The 21,701-nt window shown below is 38.5% G+C and overlaps 1 protein-coding gene across 1 annotated transcript in view; it reads left to right on the top strand.

Moving 5' to 3' along the window:
- The first annotated feature begins 270 nt into the window (after positions 1-270).
- The window catches only part of dmxl1 (Dmx like 1), a 71,856-nt gene continuing 50,425 nt past the window's right edge, over positions 271-21,701 (top strand). Inside the window, exons 1-12 of the mRNA XM_084728486.1 lie at positions 271-639; positions 2,524-2,763; positions 5,196-5,321; positions 12,334-12,414; positions 12,985-13,063; positions 13,220-13,364; positions 13,642-13,708; positions 14,155-14,339; positions 15,310-15,514; positions 18,625-18,802; positions 19,718-19,894; positions 20,863-21,104. Coding sequence (XP_084584612.1) covers positions 2,677-2,763; positions 5,196-5,321; positions 12,334-12,414; positions 12,985-13,063; positions 13,220-13,364; positions 13,642-13,708; positions 14,155-14,339; positions 15,310-15,514; positions 18,625-18,802; positions 19,718-19,894; positions 20,863-21,104 — 1,572 coding nt within the window. The 5' untranslated portion in view covers positions 271-639; positions 2,524-2,676. The remainder of the gene's footprint in view (positions 640-2,523; positions 2,764-5,195; positions 5,322-12,333; positions 12,415-12,984; positions 13,064-13,219; positions 13,365-13,641; positions 13,709-14,154; positions 14,340-15,309; positions 15,515-18,624; positions 18,803-19,717; positions 19,895-20,862; positions 21,105-21,701) is intronic.

Genomic DNA, 21,701 nt, shown 5'->3' with positions numbered 1-21,701 from the left:
TTAGGGTGACTTTGTAGAGGTCGACGGACTACAGATGAAAAATAGTCACTTGGCTAAATCTGGCGCATTTCCAGCAATGTTTATTAATGCGTACTGTCCCTGTCAAATAAATAATTAAATAAATAAATAAATAATGTCGTTTGTACACGTTATGTATTGCTCTTAATTGAATGGTATTAATTCCTGTGCAAAAACCTATCAAAAAAGAAATAATTTCTTCCTGCTGTCAAACGGGAACTACAAGGACCACAATACATTGCAGCGAAACAGTCACTATCATGACACATCTTCAACATAAGGAAAAGCTTCCTCCTTGGAAGCATTTTATTTGCTAACCTTGGGGAGAGGTTGGCTCCTTCTTATGGTTAGCACTTTGAGAAGTAATTAAAAAGCTGCTCGTTTCGTCAAGCAGAGACTGTCAGGCGTTAAATGTGTGTCATAAGTGATCTACAGCTAGCTTTGTAGCTCAGCAGCTCGCTAAAAGAGAGCTTCACAGGCTAATGCTAACGCTAGCTAAACTGAGGAGACCGAATCCGTAACGTTTACCGTTGAAGAGCTACATTCATCCAAGAAAGCAGCTGAAAGGAATAAATGTTGTCCTCACATCTGCAGGATAAAGTCACAAAGTAACAGCACAAAGTAAGTAGCTTAATACTGTCTCTAACTGTGGTCTTGTTGCGGTGTTTGTTTTGTAAACTGCGGATGGCTAGTTAGCTAAACTTGACAGCTAAGTTAGCGTCTGATTCGAGCACTTGGAAACAGGTAGCTAATGTATGAAGTGTTCGCCTAAAACCACTGGGACATTTGACCAAGTGTGCGTTTTTCCGAAACGGGTGACACAATGTTAGTCATTTGTTGTGTCAGTCGCTGTGTGTTAATATGCTGGCGTGTGAAACATCATCACGTGAGTAGCCACAGCACAGGAAACATAACTCACATTTTCTCGCAGTTAAAAAATAGCCTGCTGCGCTGTACGTTATAAGATATAACTACATGAGAACACTTTCAGACACGTAATAAGGATTTATTTATTCACTGCGTGTCTGCTTTCTCAATGGACTCTACCTCTGTCTGCAGTAAAGTTTACTGAGCTAATACCAAGTGGATTAACCGGGCTTGCGGTGTTGTAGTACGGTGATAGGCTGCACTGTGGTGACCCACTTGGCTCACTGACACCTGGTCTGCACCTTTTTAATAATGGCCTTTTTTTATGTCTATTGGACTTGATTTGCTGCCAGCATACAGATGTCAAACACTGTGCATAAATAAACAAAGTCAGTGCTGGTATTATCTTGCTGTGTCATCTGTTGTTAGCCCGATAAGTTGTTTTATCTTTGTTACTTCAGTACCGACCCTGTAGAGGTTAAAATGCATTTGAAATGCCTTATTCTTTTAAACACTTGTAGAATCAAAAATACACAACTAGAGGTAACTAATTAGCTAATGGCTCAATATAAAGCTTTTTTGTCACACATTTTCCTTTGCCAAAAAAATCAGCTTTTGTGATTTTGATTGTACACTTGGCCATATTGCAATTTCAATAATATTTTGGCTAATTGTGCAGCCCTAGTTTCAGTTATGCATTTAGGAAAATAACTTCCTATTTCCATCTGGGCAATGCACAAAAGCTGCACTGCTAGAGAGATAACAAATGCATTTAAATTTCATTAGTTCATTAGTGACATGAGCCTTATCCTTGTTTCCATCATATTTGGTATATGGCATTTAAATGGAAGAGGAAAAACCTGATTATTCATATCCATGTATACGTATCCGTGTCCTGATTTCTTACCATCTCAGCCACTATGACATGATTCAGAAACCTGTATATGGTGTTAACATGCCACAGTATGTAGCCAGGATATTCCAACAATCTGATTGTAAGTTGTGTGCATGTAAACACACTGAATGTGATGCTGGACTTGTCCAGCATCAACTACTATGGTATCACCCTGCTTGTTCAAGGCCCCATTTTTATTTAAGCTCCTTTAACACCCTCTTATATGCTGTCTAATCATCCTGGTAGTAGTTGCAGTGTCTGCACATGTTAATTAGTTTGTCGATATACAAACTGACTGCATTTATTTTGCAGTGAAAGAACTCTTAATTATGAACTCTAAAACGACCGACACACTAAATGGATGGCATGGATTTTAAGATAGGCCACCAGGATTGATTGCACTTTGATGCCAGTATGCTTTTTTCAGCTGTCTATATCCTTTCACAAGACTACTAGTACGTTTATGTGCATTAAGGTCCCATTGTGAGACTTATTTCATGCTGTTTTTAACTAAAGGGTTACAAGTACTTGATGCCCTGCATGCACAATATGCTGCTGCAACATAAACAATTCACAGATTACATATTTCTTCCTTGATAATATCACAAGTGCTTAGTGTTGAATCAATTTGCAGTCAATATCCTTGAGTCTGTAATATGCCCTAGGCTTTACACTTACTGAACCAAAACATTCTCTGTTTACATCTCAGTGTTTCTGTCTCTCCCTTCCTATCTTCCCAACAGCAGGTCTGCAGAGACACTGAAGTGAAATTACAGGCTACAGATGAAGATGAACACATCTTTCCCATGGTTTCCCATGAATCTCACCTGGAGTGGGAGGGTGTTGTGAGAAAGGAGAGAGGAGGAAGGAGCACAAGGGGACTATAAACAAGAGTCATGAATCTCCATCAGGTCCTCACAGGGGCTGTCAACCCTGGAGACAATTGTTTCTCTGTAGGCAGCATCAACAATGTGCCATTCACGGTAAGATATTTCAAGCTCTGGAAATATTTCCCTCCCAGCTATGTAGTAGATCTGTTTCTTAGGGGGTGGCCATACTAACAGAGTTTTGTTCACTGGGTTGCTTTTGAATACAAATGTAGAAAACAGAGTAAAGGTACAGTAAGGAAAAAGCACTGATGCCAAGAAAGAAAGTGTTTCCCCATGGACTAATAGTACGTTCATGTGCTCCTTGGATGGTTCCATTGCTGAGGACGGAAAGTTGTTATTCCAACTTTGGTGTGCTCATGTGCTTTTAAGTCATAAAATGGAAACAACATGGATGCTACCATGGGCAGGGTAGGGTATGTTATATGCTGAATCCAATTTTCTTACTCTTTCCAACTTGAGATGATATTGAGGGGGTGATCATGTCTATTACCGGGCCATAAGGCAGTAGGAATTGTATGCCAGATGTTTTAAGCCTCCAATACTAGTTTGAAGCTGTAATCGTCTATATTTCAAAGAACAAATCGAGTTAAGCACGGGTGCAACAAGGGGCCCATGAATGATGAATTTACGTCAGCCAATATGCTTTACACTTAAAAACTTTTTATAATTTCATAAAATTTTATAGTGTCAGCTATCTGATTAAAACTGAAAAAATTACAACTATGACATAAATATGAAGTTTTTCTTTTTGTGAGAGCCCTTCTTTTAAAAAAACAATACAACCACTACAATGGTTAGCCTTTTCACCTCTCAGCAAGCAATTGGGAGTTGGGAGCTGGGCGCTGAACAGCAACTGCCCACTGCTCCTAATACCAGGATGGGTTAAATGCAGAGACTGGATCTTACTGTACATTGTACTCTATGTGACATTACAGTTGACCCTTACCTTAAACTTAAACTTGAAATGCAGAAGACTAATTCAAAACATAGTTTTGAGTGATTCTGTTATGTGCTGCACAATATATAGTTGCCTGAAATATTTTTGTTGTCTTGGAAAGTGAATTACAGATAAATGGTTAGCTTTTTTACATCGAGCTCTCCTTTTTTTCTGATTAAACAAAAGTTGGTCATCATACACACCATATTTTTACTCTGAGAAGTTTAAATTATTTGGGATTAAGTTCTGTATGGCAGTCAGGCATAAAATATCAAGGTATCTAGAGTAGGTCTCTCTAGCACTCAGGCCTCCAGTATGGCCACCAATGATTAACAAATATATACACCCATAATATAAAAAGGAACTTCAGACCAATGCATTTGCCAAATTGCAACTGATGTTACGTGTTACTTAATCCCTTTGTCCCCTTGTGGGATTTAAGGCCACAGTAAGCTCCCTCCATCATTTTAACAGAGAGGGATGTTTTAGCTTGATGTAATGCTTAATTATATTAATGCAAGTTTAAACTTGCATGTAACCTGTTAAAAGGTTTTTGGGGCAGTTTTTCCTTACCTGAATCTAAGGCAGGGGTGTCAAACTCATTTTAAGTCATAGACCACATACAACCCAATTTTATCTCAACTGGGCCAGACCAGTGAAACCAATTGTATAATAACCTATAAATAACAAGGCCTCCAAATGTTTCCCATTCTTTTAATGTAAAGAAGTTCCTGCATATTCTAAAATGTTCCCAGTTAATGAACCATCCATAAGCATGTGAGATCTACAATAGCGTATCCAACATAGGGCCTGTCACTGCTTTTATTAGTGTGACTTCCTGTGGACAGATCAGGTAGAGCAGTACATTTTATCAAAAAATTGGAATTAATGACTTCGCTGCAATTTTCGCATTTTGCAAAGAAATCCAGTAGGCCAGATTTGCCAGATTGGACCCTGGACCCTATGTTTGACACGTCTGGTCTAAGAACAGAGTGTGTTGTATGCTGTACAGATTGTGGAGTCCCCTGAGCCAAATTGTAATTTTGTGATTCTGGGCAATATAAATAAAATAAGACTTGACTTGACACTTGCATTTGAATGTGGCCTGTGTATTACGTTAACTGCTGTATAATTTAGGTCATACTTGATAGTGCAAAAGCTTTTCCCTCTACTGCAGGAAGCCCTTGTTTAGGTTTTAGGACTGTGTCGCTCGTCTGAAATACAAAGGCAGTACTGCTGACTGCTTTTGCACCCTCTGATCTCAAAGCAAACTCTGTGAGATACTACTCCCATGCTATTCAGAGAATGGATCAATAGGATAACTATTTTCATCCTTCTGTCCTCTTGTGAAGGAGACACAGTCACAGAGTGAATCACAACTCATCTGAGGATCTCCTTCTGAGAGACACAGAAATAGTGCACAGAATTCTAATCTCATCTACTCGTACTCAGCTGTCATATGGTGACATGTTTGATGCTGTGTCACTGGCTCCAGGACAAGCGCAGTTCATGTAACCCTTCATGTACTTCTCTTTGGGCCGATCTGCGTGTCATCTTCATCTCTCTGTGTCTCCTTGTCTCTTGATAGGCCTATGCGTCAGGTTGCGATGTGGTGATTTTGGGCAGTGACTTTGAGCGACTGCAGATCATCCCAGGGGCCAAACATGGCAACATCCAGGTTGGCTGTGTTGACTGCTCACTGCAGGGTGGACAGGTAAGGTTAACGGAGTGGTGATCTCTGTCATGTTGAGTCTTCAGGCTGATCTGCAAACCTGGATGTTCCTGAAATACCATACCATTATTGTTGGTTATCAACATTGCAATTTAGACGAATAATGCACCATATTCATACCCGACACTTAATGCAACCCCATTGTTTGATATAAATCAAGCTGTGAAAATAGGGGATCAGTCAAAAATGAAAAAGTGAGGACACTAGGTTGTTTTTGCACAGAGCAATGACGTACTTCCAATGACTTCATTTTCTTTTAATGACCACATAATTGGGATTGATTGAATGTGTTTTTGATCAAGTGTGTAGCCAGTTATTTTGATAATTAATCATTTTGAGTCATTGTTGAAAGAAAAAAGTCTTCTGGTTTCTTAAGTCTGTGGCTATGTTTACACACACACAATTTTTTTCAGAATGTGACAAGTGCAGTGACTCAAGCAGCTCCAGCTGTTCCACTTTTTCATAATCAGAGCCTGCATGACTGCGTGTAAAGAGGAGTGTCAGTGGAATATTTATTTTCATTATCCATGTATTCAGTCTGGTATTTTGTTCATGTAAATGTCTTGTAAGTTGTTGAGACATTCCACGTTCCAAGGCAAATCTTGGATGTTGGCCTTAGTAGACCCTCTTTTGGACTCCTTTCAGCTTTCATCAGGAGCGGTGATACTGCTGCTCAGATAGTTTTGGTGGCTGGGGTCTACCATGGGCTGTATGTCAACAGTTTTGCTCATTAGTATTTTTAACTGCATGTTTTTTCTTTATGGGATGGCGGCCTTAGCATTATGCCCAATTCCCAAATCTGGAGGGCCAGTGCGCTGGCTTTTGTCGGGTGCCTCACCCGAGAACAGTCTGGTAAGGTTAAACCTACCATGGACCCCCCAACAGCATTGCTCTCAGGATCTTAGAAGCGTGCAAGCCTCTGTACCATGACAAGGTCACAGCACAGGGAGAGGTATGTACCTGTCAGGGGGAGAGGTGCAACATGCTGCCAAGGACTGAATGCAATGGAAAGAGCTCGTTGAAGCCTTATATGGTGCTTATAGGTGCTGAAAAGGAATAAGTAAGTAGTAAACTTGTAAACATAGACAGTGACAGTAAACTTTGGGTTGTGGACTAAATAACACATTTGACGACATTGCTTTGGGGTTTGGGAAATAGTGATCAACACTTTCTGTCATTCATTTTATGGACCAAGCAACTAATTGATTAATTCATAAAATAATAGTTGCAACCCTAATGAACCCTATTTAAATTTAGCTAAAATTTCCAGTACTCTGTTCTTTTTAGATTTTGTCATAGATTAACTGTAACTGTTTTTTTGCGCACTTCAGTGGCAAGCTCTGTTGCCCTCTTATTAAGTGTTGGCAGCTTATGTTCTCAGGAAAGAGATTTGTTGGCAACATCAGCAGTTGTTCTAATGATCTTGAGCTTCTTGTCGTCAAAGCCAAGTGAGGGAAAAATCACCCAGAAAAGCAAGTCGTGTTACAGCAGGCACATTCACTGATGTAACGCCACTGATAATCCCTGTAATGATCCCAAATGGTTTTAACTGCAGGCACAAACAAAAGATCTGTTGTGAAGTGTTTTGTATCTGGAACAGATCAGTGAAAATGTTTTAATGTCATGACGTCTTTGTGATGTTTCTTACTGAACTGTTCTGAGTCCATCTCTGATGCAAAGACAACAAGAAAATTGCCTGTGTGTACACTTCCAGATTGCTACAGGAACAGTCTAAGTGTAGAACTGGATCAGATGTCTGTTTGTTTGTTTTTTCACTTGTTTTGGCTGATTTTTCTGGTATACTTTGTGAAAATGGGACTAGCCCCAGCACCACCTTCTTACACAAAGCATTTAGGTGGAAGAATGTAGAATTATATTGTATATTTTGAAGTTATAAAAGCTGTAAAAACAGGACCTAAAAGCTGTAAAAGCGGGACCTGAAAGCTGTGAAAGTTGGCCACGATCCAACAGAACCCTTGGTGACACTACTTGACCTGCTGTTAGAAGCAGTTTTGAACCTTTCCCCCCCTCAACTGATGCCATAAAATCTAACTGCAGAGCTGCAAAAGGTCACATCTAAATCTCTGCAATGTGTGAGTTAAATATCTTCAGGGATTGTTTATAATAATAATAATACTTGGGCTGACCCTAACAGGGGAATATTTGAAGCACAACAGAAGCTGTCATACTTTCCTTAGACTAGCAGAAATAAGGACAGGAGGGGAGACATTAGCCACTGTCTCTTCCATTCCAAAAGTCAACTTGACAAGTGAGCAAATGTTTGAACAGTTGCCAGCTAATAGGATGGGTTGAGTTCACATTTGTCACAGCCATATTTGTGCACAAGGATCAGAGATGCGCTCTTGTGAAGATGTTTTTCAGTGGACGCTGTTTTGTGTGCTTGTATTACATGCAAACCCCTGTTTATATGTGCACAGGTTTTGAAGCTAATTAAATGCCATAGAGGAGCTCAATTCCTCACTCTTTTTCAGTCTCCTGTTTCTTTCAAAGCAGACGACACAACATCTCCTCCCTCTTCCTACCTTAAAAAAAAGAAGTGTTCAAATTCTAATTTTGGTGTTAATGACTATGGCAATTGTAGAAACTTCTAAGGTTCGGGGCATTAGTGTCATCTGTAAATAATACCATCTACCTTGTCTTGTTTTAATGTCAGAGGCAGTGATTATAAGCGTATTATTCCGAAACTGTAGGATTTATGACATTGTTGCATCTCTGCACAGGGCTACACGATTAACCAAAATGTCTTTGAAACTGCAATATGGCCGCATGCAAAATCAAAATTGCAGAGGCTGCAGTTTTTAAATAAAGGAAAAATGTAAATTAAAACAGCCTTATAATGGAGCACTGAAGTGCTGCAGAGATGTTCTGACCGACAACTCTTGTTCTCCAGATTTAAGAAAAAATGTTTGTTTGGTACAGACTACAACAAATGTCACATCATGATTTTTTTTCCGTGGAAATGACACTTGAAATGACAAATGACATGCAGGTCATGAATTGCAAAATAATCTGCCAAAATAATCATGATATGATTTTTTTTCCTCATATCATGGAGCTCTGCAGACAATGTTCATCTTCTGTACTTTTCAAGCTTGTGATAGTGCTGCTTTTTTTTTGTTCAGTGGAAGCCAAAGCAACCCATTCTGCATTATTACTATAGCCACAGGACTCACAGTTCCTCTTAATTACTGAGTAACAACGTTGCAATCAAATAAAAAGGGAGTATCCCAGCATTACTTCATCAGCATAAATTACTTCATAAAGACATTAAAGCCAGAAGTCATTATTGTCAGGCCATCACTGTAATGTGGGTTTGTTTTTTAATCGGGGACAGGCGTGATTTGATTCAAATAAAAAAAGCTATTCTTCCAGCCCTAACCAACCAGTCCTTCACCTTCCCTCGTGTGATGTTTAATCCAGTTCAGTCAGGCCAGAAGTAACCTCACATGCCTCCAGCATGGCCTAGCATCTGTTTAAGCATGCTGAGTTGTTATGTTTGCCAGTTCCACCTCACTGTCCCTCCCCACACTGTGATATTTGTAATGCTATTAGTTTACACAGCATTGTTGAGCACACATCCCCTGGACTCATACGTTTTGTAGCACTACAGATGCATTTTGTGAGCATTAATGACCCGCTGTGATGAAACATGTATTTTCCAAAACCATTATATTGAAGGGGTAATTAATTTTAATGTGAGAATACCTCATTATTGTGATTATTGTGATTGGGCCAGCCTCATAGTCAGATGGAAGCTGTGAAGAGTGAGTTGACAAAATGTTAAATTTGTTTAATTTCACGGCATAGTCATAGTGAGTAGCCGATTTTACTTTAAGTCGGAAAGAGTCCTCTTCATGCTAATCAAAATACACATTTTTAAACCATAATTCTTATTTAGCTGATTTAGAAGGCTTGTTATGGTTACGGCAAATCTCATAGCAATATTTAATTTGTTGAGAAATGGTAAGCTCACCAGTGCTTGAGCAGTATTCCCATGTTTTTTAAACCAGGAAGTGAGTTTAGGATATAGCTAACCCTTTTTTATGCCTGATTAAATCATGTTTTAAAAAAATCTTTTGGTAGGAAGTGATTTGTTTCAATTCTCAAGAATGGATAAACATCATAAATACTGAGAAGAATAGCAACCTGCACCAGGCCTCTGCACCACATTTGACACTGCAGAGCTTTGCATCACTTAAATTCATATGATGCGATGTGTTGATGTAGCTTACCATGCGACCTTGAAGTTCATTACAAATTGTAAAGCTCTGACTCACCACTGTGAGTTATACTCTTGGGTAGGACGGCCTGCTCTCGCCACCCGTATGTTCTCCCATCGGTACATCTTTATATACAAGGCAATTCTCAGTCTGCTCCCACACTAGTTCTTGTGTTTTTATCAGGCAGAGAAGTGCCGGACAGTATTCATTGCATTCTCATTCTACATTCTTTACGCTCTCTGTCCCAAACACCTGAACAGAAACTGGATAAAGGGCTTTTGGGAGTTTGCACCCACAGCGTGAAATATGTTTCAGAAAGACTTGAAATTCAAGGAACTGGTTTCATTAGATGCTTTGAATCTAAAATGAAAGACCTAGAGGCAGATTCCATAGGATGTCAATGTTTTTAGCTTGCCTAGTTGCACAAATGACTCCCAGAAAGTTCTCTTTGTATTCATAGAATGTTCTCTCTTATTGCAAATTTCAATGCATGTTAATTGTATTTTGTCTTCCTTTGTGTCTCTGTCTGCAACCTTGTGTTTTTGCTACTGACTGTCTTGGGCAGGTCCCTTGAAAAAGAAACCTAGTAAAGGTTAAATAAAAAGAAAACACAAAATAAAGAAACAGTTGTATTGTTTGATGTATGTTAGACTACCTCAGAATTTGAATGCCTTTTCATTGTTTTCAACAGCTTGCATCAGGTCATACTGTAAACTATTTTTCTTTAGGTTTAAAACAAATGGCTGGATAGCAACACTATGGAGGCAGGACAGGGAGCAACTTCCAATAACACCAGGAAGCAGTGGCTTTAAATCAGCTTTTAAATGCTGCACCCATTATTGTTAGTTACTGTTACAGTGTGTTCCTGCTGGACTTAAAACAGTTCTACTGGACATTTAGAAGTTTGTTGCACTACTGTTGCAGCATAATACGATACCAGAATCCCAGTTGGGGTTTCATGAAAATCAGACCAAAGAGTAGCCATCATTATAACCATAAAAAAAGATTTTTATTTTTTTTTTTAATGTTTTATAACTCTTTTCTTTTACTTGCAGAACAGGCCTGTGTTGAGTTCACTACTATATTCCCTGGAATGGAGCTACAGGAGATCATTAGTTCTTTCAGAGCATAGATGTGTTAGAGTTTGCTCTCCACTGGAATCTGATTAAATGTGAACTGGGGGCAGCCTGGTAGCTCACCTGGTAGAGCGTGACAGTGTATCTGGGTTGAATCCTGAAACCGCAGCAGCCTGGGTTCGATTTCAGCCCCAGGCCCTTTGCTGCATCTCATCCCCTCTCATTCCGTGTATTTCCTCACAAATAGCAGAAGTGCCAAAAAAAAAAAACCCAAACCTTGACTGAGTTCTAAAAAAGGATATATTTTCCTTATGTATCATCATGTTATGAGCCGTTGTCTGTCAAGAAAGATTTTCTGAGACTGTCCATGTGCATATGATGGCTTGTATGTGTGTCCTTGTGTCAATTAATACACGCACATTTTCACGTGTGAGTCTAGTGACTCACTCTGTCTAGCTGGTATTCATACTCTTGACAGTCGGCATATTATTTACTCCAATAGAGACACAGCTTGTATTATCCGAGACCTGGGCCTTATTAAGCTTGGTATTTGTGGTCACTGGCACAGAAATTTCACCCAATCAGTCTGTATAGCATTGTGACTATGGCTTCCATGGAGAGCACTTGAGCATGTTGCCCGACACAATGTATGAATGGGAGGTGTGCATACCAACACTGGGTTATTATTGGTTCAGTGTATTTTTTTGCTTTGCTGTCCAAGACCATACTCATTTACTGTTGAGATGTGTCATGGTTTGTATAGTAAGCTATAGATTTTTTTTGTTTACTCCTCATTAGTATCTTGAAGAAGGATCTGCAGTCATTATTTACTGTCTAAAATTGTCAATAACAAGGATTATTTTCCTACAAGAAATATGAGTTAGTAAGCCATTTCAATAAAATACAGTCTGTTATAGGGGTGCACCAATTTTGAAATTCTGGGCCAAGACCAATGTTTAAAACAATTGAATGAATTTGACCAATAATGTCGATACCAGTGGTTTTTTGTGTTTGTTTAATTTGTTTTTGCTGTAATTCATCCCCCCCTTTTGTGCCAAGACAACAAAGGAATACTCATTAGAAAAAAATACAGCATCAGTTGCCCTCTTAAGTTGCATCAATGTTGAGTCCAGCCAGCCGGCTTTTTCTGCAAAACTGCAGCTGGGCATGCTAGCTACTGTTGTCTGAGTCCACCTACAAATAACCAACACAACATTTAGTGAGTGCAAAATTCATGCATTACACCACAGATAAACATCGGCCCCTGCCTTCAGTCAACTAGGCAAATACCAGCTGATACAGATGTTTGGCTGATAAGTCATTGTATCTGCAGTCTATTTGATGAACTTACAGTAATTAATTTTACAATGAAATTTTGTATCTGTCAAATATTTTAGGTTAAATTGTCATTTTGGATATGATTGGGTCTCTGTAAACAATGATATATTCTAAAGAATATAGTCTAGATATTCTCTATATAAAAAGTGCCAAACCTATGTTATGACTTAGTGCTATACAAATATTAAAAATTGAATTGAATTTACAACAATAATTTGACAAATGTGTAAAAAGTAATACTGTATATGGTTCTGTTTTCTGTGATACCTTTTCATTCTCTATCAAAAAAAAAAAATCTATTGTATCTAATGTGTTGCATTTTCTTTTTTGTGCTGACAGATTGCAGCTTCCTATGGAAGCATTGTATGTGTCTTTGAGCCTGTTCAGCACCCAGATCAAAAAGACACATCATCTCTGACTGTGAGTAGACCACATTATCTTCCAGTCACAGTCTGGTTGTACATGTATTCAGATTATCCTGAAAAATAAGACCTTTTCCTCTCAGGCGACTTAATATTTGTAATAGTGCAGAATGTTCAAATATCCAAACTCATCAGAGAGTCACCAGGGAAGTGCACATATTTCATAATGCATATGTAAATTGCTACTGAATTATTGCATGAAGTCTTGCAGTCCTTGGCATGTTTATTCTTGCTCCATAGTCAGTATAGTCCTATGTTTTCGATGTCTGTGTTGAGTTGCCTTCTGCTGTTAGAGAAGTTAAAGGATAGTCATAAGGAATGGAAGGGTTTTACACATCTCAAACACATCTCAGTACTTCTTTCACTGCAGAATGTCCTTGGTGTTACAGCTGCTGTCTATGTGACCTGATCACATGTGGCTCACATGAGAGCAGCTTCGCTTTTGCTTCTTGTTATGCTGTAATAAAAAATGAAATAAGGAACAAAAGGAAATTATTTCTCTCAGAATCTGTCCTGTTTTTTACTATTAATGTTTCTTTTTAAATGATGTTTCTGTTTTTTCGTACAGAAGGTGAACTATCAATGGCAGAAGACTGGTCAATTTGTATTAAAGTCTATGGTACGGAACCTGGCTTGGCACCCCACAGGTACTTTGATACAAAAGACACAATTGTATCTTCAAAAGAGTGTTGGGCGGGTACTACAAGCACTATAATTACAGTATATAAAAGTCTCTTGCAGTATATGCCGTCATGTTTCTTGAATCTGCCCTGAGAGAGTGAAATGTGTTTTTGTGTATCCAGGCAGTACTCTCTTAACTGGCTCTACTAGCCTCCAGTTGTGGTCTAATGTTGATGGAGTAAAAGATGAAGCTGAAGAAGAGGGAAAACAGAAAGAAATGACCATGGGAGATTCTCATTCTGCCTGGAGGTGCATCTGGGAGAGCAAGTAAGAACTGAGAAATACAAAATCTTCGCATGATGCTGCCTACCTCTGTAACATTAACATGACACCTTTGTTGCTTTCAAACTAGATAACTTTTTATATAATTAACACTATTTTTAGGTATGCAGTGAAATGACAATTTGGTAAAATGATTTCAACTTATTTTACTGTAAAACAGATGGCATCACTTGCTATATGTTTTGTATCTGTAAATAAAGCCTTTTGTAGTATTGAGTATGGAATATAACACTCACACTCACTTTTAATTTTCTCCTTGAAGGACGGCCTCCCCAGTCAGTTTAATGAAGTTCTCTCCTGACGGGGAATTCTTTGCTACGGCTGGACAGGTCAGTGGCTTTTACCAGGAGTTGCTAAGACTGTATGGATTTTGATGCAGACTAGTGTTTGCAAGTCATGTTTACATGTTTATTCACATTGACCAACACTGTAAACTCAGGTGTGTGTATGTGAAGTAACTGACGAATACCATCTAAGTTTAATAGTTTATACATTTATTATTTTTTTTTTTTTTAAGGTTAAGACTATGGCTGAACAGTTACTCAAAATATCATCTAAATCTCAATATGGTAAATGCAATCCAGTTTGAAGGAGAGGTTATTTATTTATTTTTATTTTTTTGTTTTAAGGCAATATCTGTCAAGATAATTGCAGTGTGATTTTTCTTTTACATATCATTCAGCCCTAGTTTGGACTTAGAAGCTCATGGTTTTAACATGTTACTGTACATTCTACAACATGGCATCAATCATATCCCTATTTGTCTCATCTTCAGGATGACTGCCTTGTAAAGGTCTGGTACAGCACTAGTAAGTGGAAGTCAGGTGTTTCCAGACTTTTCACACCTCCAGAACCCAGTGTCGGTGTTCAGGGAGAGCTGGCCTTCTCCTTTGTCTACCTGGCCCATCCCCGCTCTGTTACCGGCTTTTCTTGGAGGAAGACCAGCAAGTACATGCCGCGGTATGGACACTGTCAAGACAACAAGCCCTATTTCTGCAGCCATGATTCATTTAAGATTCAATAACTCAAGGACAACAAAATTTTCAAATGTCTCACATTCAAATGATGCATTGTATAAAGAATCACATATATTTACAAAGAATAGTTAGACAGGAATGAAATTGGATATAAGTGAAATGTTTGTAAGTTTATTTTCTCATTTTTACCTTAGCTGACACACCTGATCACAATAATAAGAAAAGCACAAGCTAACATTTGCATTATAATGACTAAAACAATACTCAATTGGCATAACCTGTTTTTAAATCCTGATTTACTGGGCAAGCAGGTATTATCTTTTTCTCTGTTTATTTAGCTGCCCAATATACACCATCTGTGGCTTGAATGCAAATGAATGAGCTGTTAAAAGGAACAAATTAAAAACAGGTTAGGTGCTGTGCAGTGTTACAGTCTCACACTGTTCTGTAGCTCCCAGTTCTACCCTGCTTTGTTACAGCATTGCTAATCTGTGACCTGTAATTGGTCTCTGACTGAAATTGTAATGACACAGTTCATGGCAGATTTAGCATACAGGAATATTGTTATTGTTACTCTGCCTATCAGGTCAGAGAATTAACACTGACAGTAAAACACTGTCATGTTCAGGCTGAATTCTCACTAAGCTTATTTGCTGCTAAAAATTAGGCACCAGGAAATATCTTATTCTACCTTCAGCAACCTCCTTCTGTTTGTATTCTGTTTGATGTCTTTATCACCATTGTCATTATGGCTCTTGTTGTGCACCGTTTGACCTTTGCTTTAACTTACCTCTCTGCAGGTGTCTCTGCTTTTACCTGATGTTTTAATAGTATATCAGTGTTAGATGATAAAAAACATTACTGATGAGTTCAGCACCCCTCTGCAGGCTTCCTAAACCCTCTACTGTTACCCTTTCTTTTCCTCCTTCTCTGTCCTTCCGCTCTCTGTACAGAGGTGCAGTGTGCAATGTTTTGCTCACCTGCTGTAAGGACAGCGTGTGTCGGCTCTGGGCAGAGACGCTGTTGCCAGGTGACAGCCTCCTGTCTGGTCACCATAACAACCACACCGCTGGCCAACACAGTGACACACTCAGATGTGCCGGTTCCTCTAGGAAAAACACCTGCAATGGGAAGACGCAAGGAAGAACAGCACAGGATGTAAGCTATTGAAACACTTCTGGATATTTTATTCAACTTAATGAGAGTTCTTGGAGGCTGCAGTTTGTAGCTTTGCTGAATTTTTGTGTTACACAGAGTGTTATTTTTAATATCTAGTCTACCCTAGTTTGGAGTAGACAAACAAAATGGAAACACTTCTCATTTGAACACATTATCACTCAACAGCACTATGACTGTAGTTACCAAAATGACAATAAAATTTAATCATCATCTCTTTTCAAGACAGTAGAATTTGTTTTATGTTTTGTCTTCGACCACATTAGTTTCAGGCACATGTACTTAATAAACTGGCAACTGATTGTGTATTAGGGCTGGGTATCGGTGCATAATACCCTTTAGGTATCAATTGAAATTACCCAGTACCAAGTAGTATCTGAACCTCTCAACTCAAACAATACCTGCCTTCTGTCCTTTTGGTACCCAAATACTGAAAAAAATGGCTATTTATATTGTTTTTCTCACAGCCAGTCACCTCAAGTATTCCTCATAATGTGTTGAAAAGGTATTGAATGAAGTCATATATTGGAATTGGTATCACCCTAAGGGTACTGGCATTGTTACTGGTATCATCATTTTTCAAACAATACCCAGCCCTACCCAACTAAATATAGTAATAACTAGATATAAGAATCATAATAATTGTATGAACATTGGAAAATTAAATAGCACAAATGCTGTGATCTCTAGATTTACCCCATTTGGCCTAGATGTAAAAGCGCGGCCACTGTATTTCCACCACTGCTAATGTAGGACATTGGGGTGCTGCAGAGATGAGGGAACAAGAGCAAAGGGAGACTGAGGAACTAGATGGAAAAAAGCAGAGGCTTAGTGGAGTTAAAAGGGAAAATTAATTGGCTATCAGACACGAAGATGGTTTTTGAAGCTTTGCAGGGCTTAAGACGAGCATCAGTGAAAAATATTGGCCTCCTTTCTGTAATCTGGTCAACACCTCACAATTAAAACTTTTGATGGTTGTTTTACGGTTTCATTTTGCTGCTGCGAGTTCACATTTGTAGTTATGGCGTCTTCTGCTTTAAGTGACTTGCGTTGTCGATGACAGACTATTTAGGCCTGAAACACTTACATACATAATACTTACATCCACTTAACTGTGGACATGTAAATGGTTATGGGTCTCACTGGCACTTACAGAGCTCAGGGCACATTAGATTACAGGAAAAATAGGTATGCAAATTGCTCTACTGCGCCTTGAGGAGAGTCTGTACAAGTACATGTGTGGAATTATTCATTAAAAATCACAGACTACTGCCTGGATCATCCAGCACAGTCTGAGGTAACTCTCCTCCTCCAAAACTGAATGGATGGACAATACTGAAAGAGCCTTATTTTAAGCTTCATTTTAATATGATGCCTCAGGGGGAGATGAAGAGAACAAGATTTTTAAATCAATGAAGTTAATTAAGTTTCTTGATAAGGATGCAGTTTGAGAACCTCCAGAGGAGACAGTGATAGGGGATTTCCACCGTAATCTCATTTTTCTACACAGATATAAAACCATTCAAAGTATGCCTTCCTGCTTTGGCACATGCATACTCAAATGATGAGTTTATAGGCATTTGTTATCATACTTTGACAAAAGACGTTTTTGTGGGTGTGATGAGCACATAAATCTCAGTAATACTTGGAGAAACTGCAGCCTTACAGCTCTGATATATACTAATTTTACACCAGAGAAAATGCATAAAATAAGTGAAATTCAAACCCATTATTATGTTAAATAATTGCCAGGAACTAAAGAGGCTCTGTCTGTCAATTTCTGCACCGTCTTTCATATGAGACTGCTGTTACAAGTTAATATCTTGTCGTGAGCGTTCACAAAGGCTCAAGTTTTAAGTTGTAGATCTGTATATTACTGTGAAACAACAGAAAAACCCCATATTACATAACCTAAGTGCCAAATTAAGTTAAGTCTCATTTCACTTCCCTTTACCCACCTCTGTCTCTCGCTGAGCCACTCTTCCGTGCTGCCTGTTTCTCTCTGGCTCGAGCTCTTTTCTAGATAAATTGGGCAGTTAAACTTAAATGCTGTGTAAATGTCAATAACATTAAATTGAATTCCCATTCCTAAGAGAAACACCTGTTCAGCACAGCAGAGTGGCTCAGCTCAGGCTGGGAGGAGAATAGTGAAGCACCAGTAGTTGGCACAGGTTGATTCATTCAGATCAATCTCCAAAAGCAGGTTTAATCTGCATCGCTGTGTCAGGCTGAAAGAGTAACAGAAAACCGTTACCTCCCCGCCTCACTTTATAAAACACTTTTCAAATTATTTAAAAGGAAAATTTGTCTCTTTTCAGGAAAATGTCCAGTCAGTGTTGGTGGTAAATTTCTAGCGCCACGTCTATTTTTGATGGATGCCTCGTCAGTCTGCACAGAGCAGATTGAGTGTGCTGAAAGTCAGACACAAGAACAGCATAGAAAATCTGGTCAGTTTTAAAATCTAAATATGTGGCCTATTTATTTATCTATGGTAGATGCACAAAAATCAAGGAAAAATTACCAAATTAACAAAATCTGAACTGCTAGTGGGCATGAAGCCACGTGGAAGATGGATCAAAACCATTGTGCCCAGTAGAGTCAAGGACTAAATGACAAAAATACTCATCTAGCACCCTGCCCCCAGTTTACCCAGAGGCACAGACTAGAAATCCAAGCTGAAACAGCCTTAACACAAACTAACATCACTGTGACAAGGTGGTGCGGGAAGAACAACAGATTTTGCAACAGGAGAACTTTTTGGTCAGTTTAGCACATACTGAGGAATTTATTGCTTTAACTGACTACAATTATCATCAACATGGATGGGACATCCACATAAAACATGGCAAATCTTCTCTTTAAGAAGACCTAAATCTCTGTGGAGATTCATGCAAGATCTCATTGTCTTCGTGTTTTGTACATACAGTTATAAGCAATGAAAAAGTACGCTGATAAACTCAAGGCTGTCTGCATTCATTAGATATTAATTTCATTTCTGTAACCACTATCAGCACGTCTGGTACCAGAATTTCACCATGTAAAACTATTGTTTATTAATTATCTAACTTAAATAATTATTTTTTTCCTCACAGTTGAATTTTCAAGAATCATTGCACACCTTCTATCGAGATGTGCCCCAGCCCTCTCTGACTGGCTGCCTGCCTCACCATCAGAACCGACACTATAACCACAAGAAGAGCAGTTGCAACATGCCCCACGCCAACGCTCTCTGCCACTTCCACATCGCTGCCAGCATCAACCCTGCCACAGGTTAGACTCAAACACAGTGTCTGTAATTCATTGACAATCCTGTTGATCCTAGTTACTTCATTATTGTCTTCATTACACTAAAGAAACTCTCAGCCTAAGTGAAAATTTGAAGCTACTAGTGTTGTAGCCATACCAACATTTTAAACTTTGATACAATACTAGTACAAAAAACTAAACTCAGTAACTATTTTGATACCAAAAAAAGTCCCACACAGTGCACTGTTTGATTTTGTTGCTCCAAGACACAATTCAGGCAAGATATTAAAGACTCAACTGACTCAGCTGGTCTTAAATGAGCACTAAGGTATTTTTTTTATAGCTTTCATTATTTTGTTACTATAATTAATGGATGTGATAGCATTTTAAAGGTGTGGTATTGAAATATTGATCCTTTTAACATCTTTAAAAGCTAATTATGCAAATTATGTAGCACCCCTACAATATAGCATCGTATGTAGTTATATTAGTAACTCCTGAACCACAGACACTGCATAAATACTTCAGTATAATCAGCTTGAGGTCAGAGGGCCTGACCTCTTTATTTATAATGGCAAAAATGCTGTAAATTTAGTAGATTCCCTGAGGTTGTTTATTTAACATCCCAGTGAGCTTCTGTGCTTAGTGAGAGCTGTTCAGAGTAATTGTAAGGCATTTTCCTTTTGTTTCTCTCTTTATTTGGAGTTGAATCAGGGCAAAAAATATTTGATTCAGCCTTGAGGCTTGAGAAGGCTTGTAGGATTTTATTTGTATGCTTGAATTATGTTTTAGCATACTCATATTCATGAAAGTTAATTTGCTCCAGCAGATGTCTCTTTGTCCTACATGCCCCCTAATCTAATGTCATGTAAATTTCTGTTTCTCTCAGCCCTCCTTTACTAAATGTAACATCTTTATCTCTTATCATCCTTATCACAGACATTCCTCTGCTGCCCTCCATCTCTTCTCTGAGTGCCGTGGATGATGAAGAACCTGGAGGTCCATTTACTGTCCACTGGCTCAACAACAAAGAGCTTCATTTCACTTTGGCCATGGAGGTCTTCCTGCAGCAGCTCCGAGGCAGCCTGGAGCAACAGAATGAATGCTCCCAAGAAGGTACAGAAAAATATTTGGATCACGCATTTAGACTTTGTTTGAACTAGTGTACATTTGCAGCTAGACTCATGTCAGACTTTTATATGTTGCTTTACGCTTTGCTTTTCATACTAATGTTTCAGAGTATACAGAAATTCAGGTACTTTTTTTAGGTCAATATTGGAGTGTTCACAGAGAAAAAGAAACAAATCGCCTCACACAGGCACCAAGGGTATGTGTTTCTGTTCAGTTCAGCTTTGGACTGAACAGCACACTCAGAGTCTCCAGTTTTTTATATTTTGGGGAATCATTCTGGTGCTTTTTAAAATGGTTAAATAACAAGAGTGTAGGGCTACTAACTAGCTGCAAGTCACTTCTAAACTACGGTGGCTCTGCGGTGTCATACATCAGCTAGTAAAAATGGCTCACTCTCACTTTAAATTTATCAAATATAACGGTACCCATAGTGAAGGTAATACCCCGGCTAGAAAAAAATGACTCGGTTGCTGAAATAATGTTATAAATATAAACGTAAATATAAACGGTCTGTCTGTAAAATCATGGTTTATAGTTTTAGAACTAATCATGGAATAATACATGAGCTTTGTGGAGGGCATGTATGTAATGTATTGACATTGGAACCAATGATACACCCATAGTTTAGCAATTTTCCCTAATATGTATGGAATTAAAAGGAATTGGTTAAGATTTGATTGTAAATGTATTTTGTACATCCTGTGGATCTCGTGGTTTTGCAACAGCATACTGTATATCCAGTCTTAATGCCCCTTGTGGACATTCTGTTTCTGATCAATTAGGCAACAAGTATCAAACTAGTATTGTTTCTGTCTCTAGTATTGTTTTTATACTGAATATCTCAATGCTAAATTTGGTATTATTGTGAAAGTCAAAATTTTTTTATTGTGACCACTCAACTACTGCATTTCAGAATTTACATTTGGGCGCTGTGACTTTTCATTCTCTTCCAGAGCCTGAAGAGGAGGATAATTTTGATGAAGAAGACAATAGCAGCAGGCCAAGTGACCACCAGGGAGCTGATTCAGTGGAGCTTCCTCTGGCAGCAGTGAAACACCAGGTGGACGTTCTGTTAGAGGAGTGGAATAAAGGAGCAGACATGTTGTTCAGTATCCATCCCATGGACGGCTCTCTGTTAGTCTGGCATGTGGACTGGTTGGATGAATATCAGCCAGGCATGTTCAGACAAGCTCAGGTACGTTCACTTTTGATGTGCTTTATGTTTTTGTAGAGCGATGAAATATTAAATTTATGTATGAATTAACTGAATCCCTCTTCTTTTACCTGTCTACAAATATTAATAATTTTGAAACTTGTGTAGTGCCACTTCAGAAATTGATTTAGAAGTACAGAGTCACAGAAATGCTAATTTGATTAAATATTAATTTTACTTACTAATTTAATGAATACTGTAAACTACACAGACTTTCCTTTGGTCACTCTTTCAAAAGACCTGTTTGTATTCACAATTTCACAGTATGTCTTCTTGGGCAAAGAATGAATTTATCATCTCAATAAGGCTGTGAATCACTTTGACAGCTGTGATGGTCTGGCTCTTATTCTAATGGCTTCTCATTCAGCCGTTCAGACAATTATATTCTAATTATGTGTGACTTCAAAATCAAATTCAGAAGTCCCCTGATGCATTTTTATTAGCTGTGAAATAATGAGAACCTTGTGACATGGCAGTTAGTCAGTCGGGCGAGGCCGCTGAAAGAATCCCAAGTTTCATTTACATTCAGGTTGATTGGGCCCAGCTGCTTTAATTGGATAAAACAGACAGTATTATTAT

This window comes from Lutjanus erythropterus, chromosome 10, assembly GCF_056507025.1.
Source record: "Lutjanus erythropterus isolate fLutEry1 chromosome 10, fLutEry1.hap2, whole genome shotgun sequence".
In the NCBI taxonomy this organism is placed as follows: Eukaryota; Metazoa; Chordata; class Actinopteri; order Lutjaniformes; family Lutjanidae; genus Lutjanus; species Lutjanus erythropterus.
Note: the sequence above shows the minus strand (reverse complement) of the source record. Positions and strands in the feature narration are given on the sequence as shown.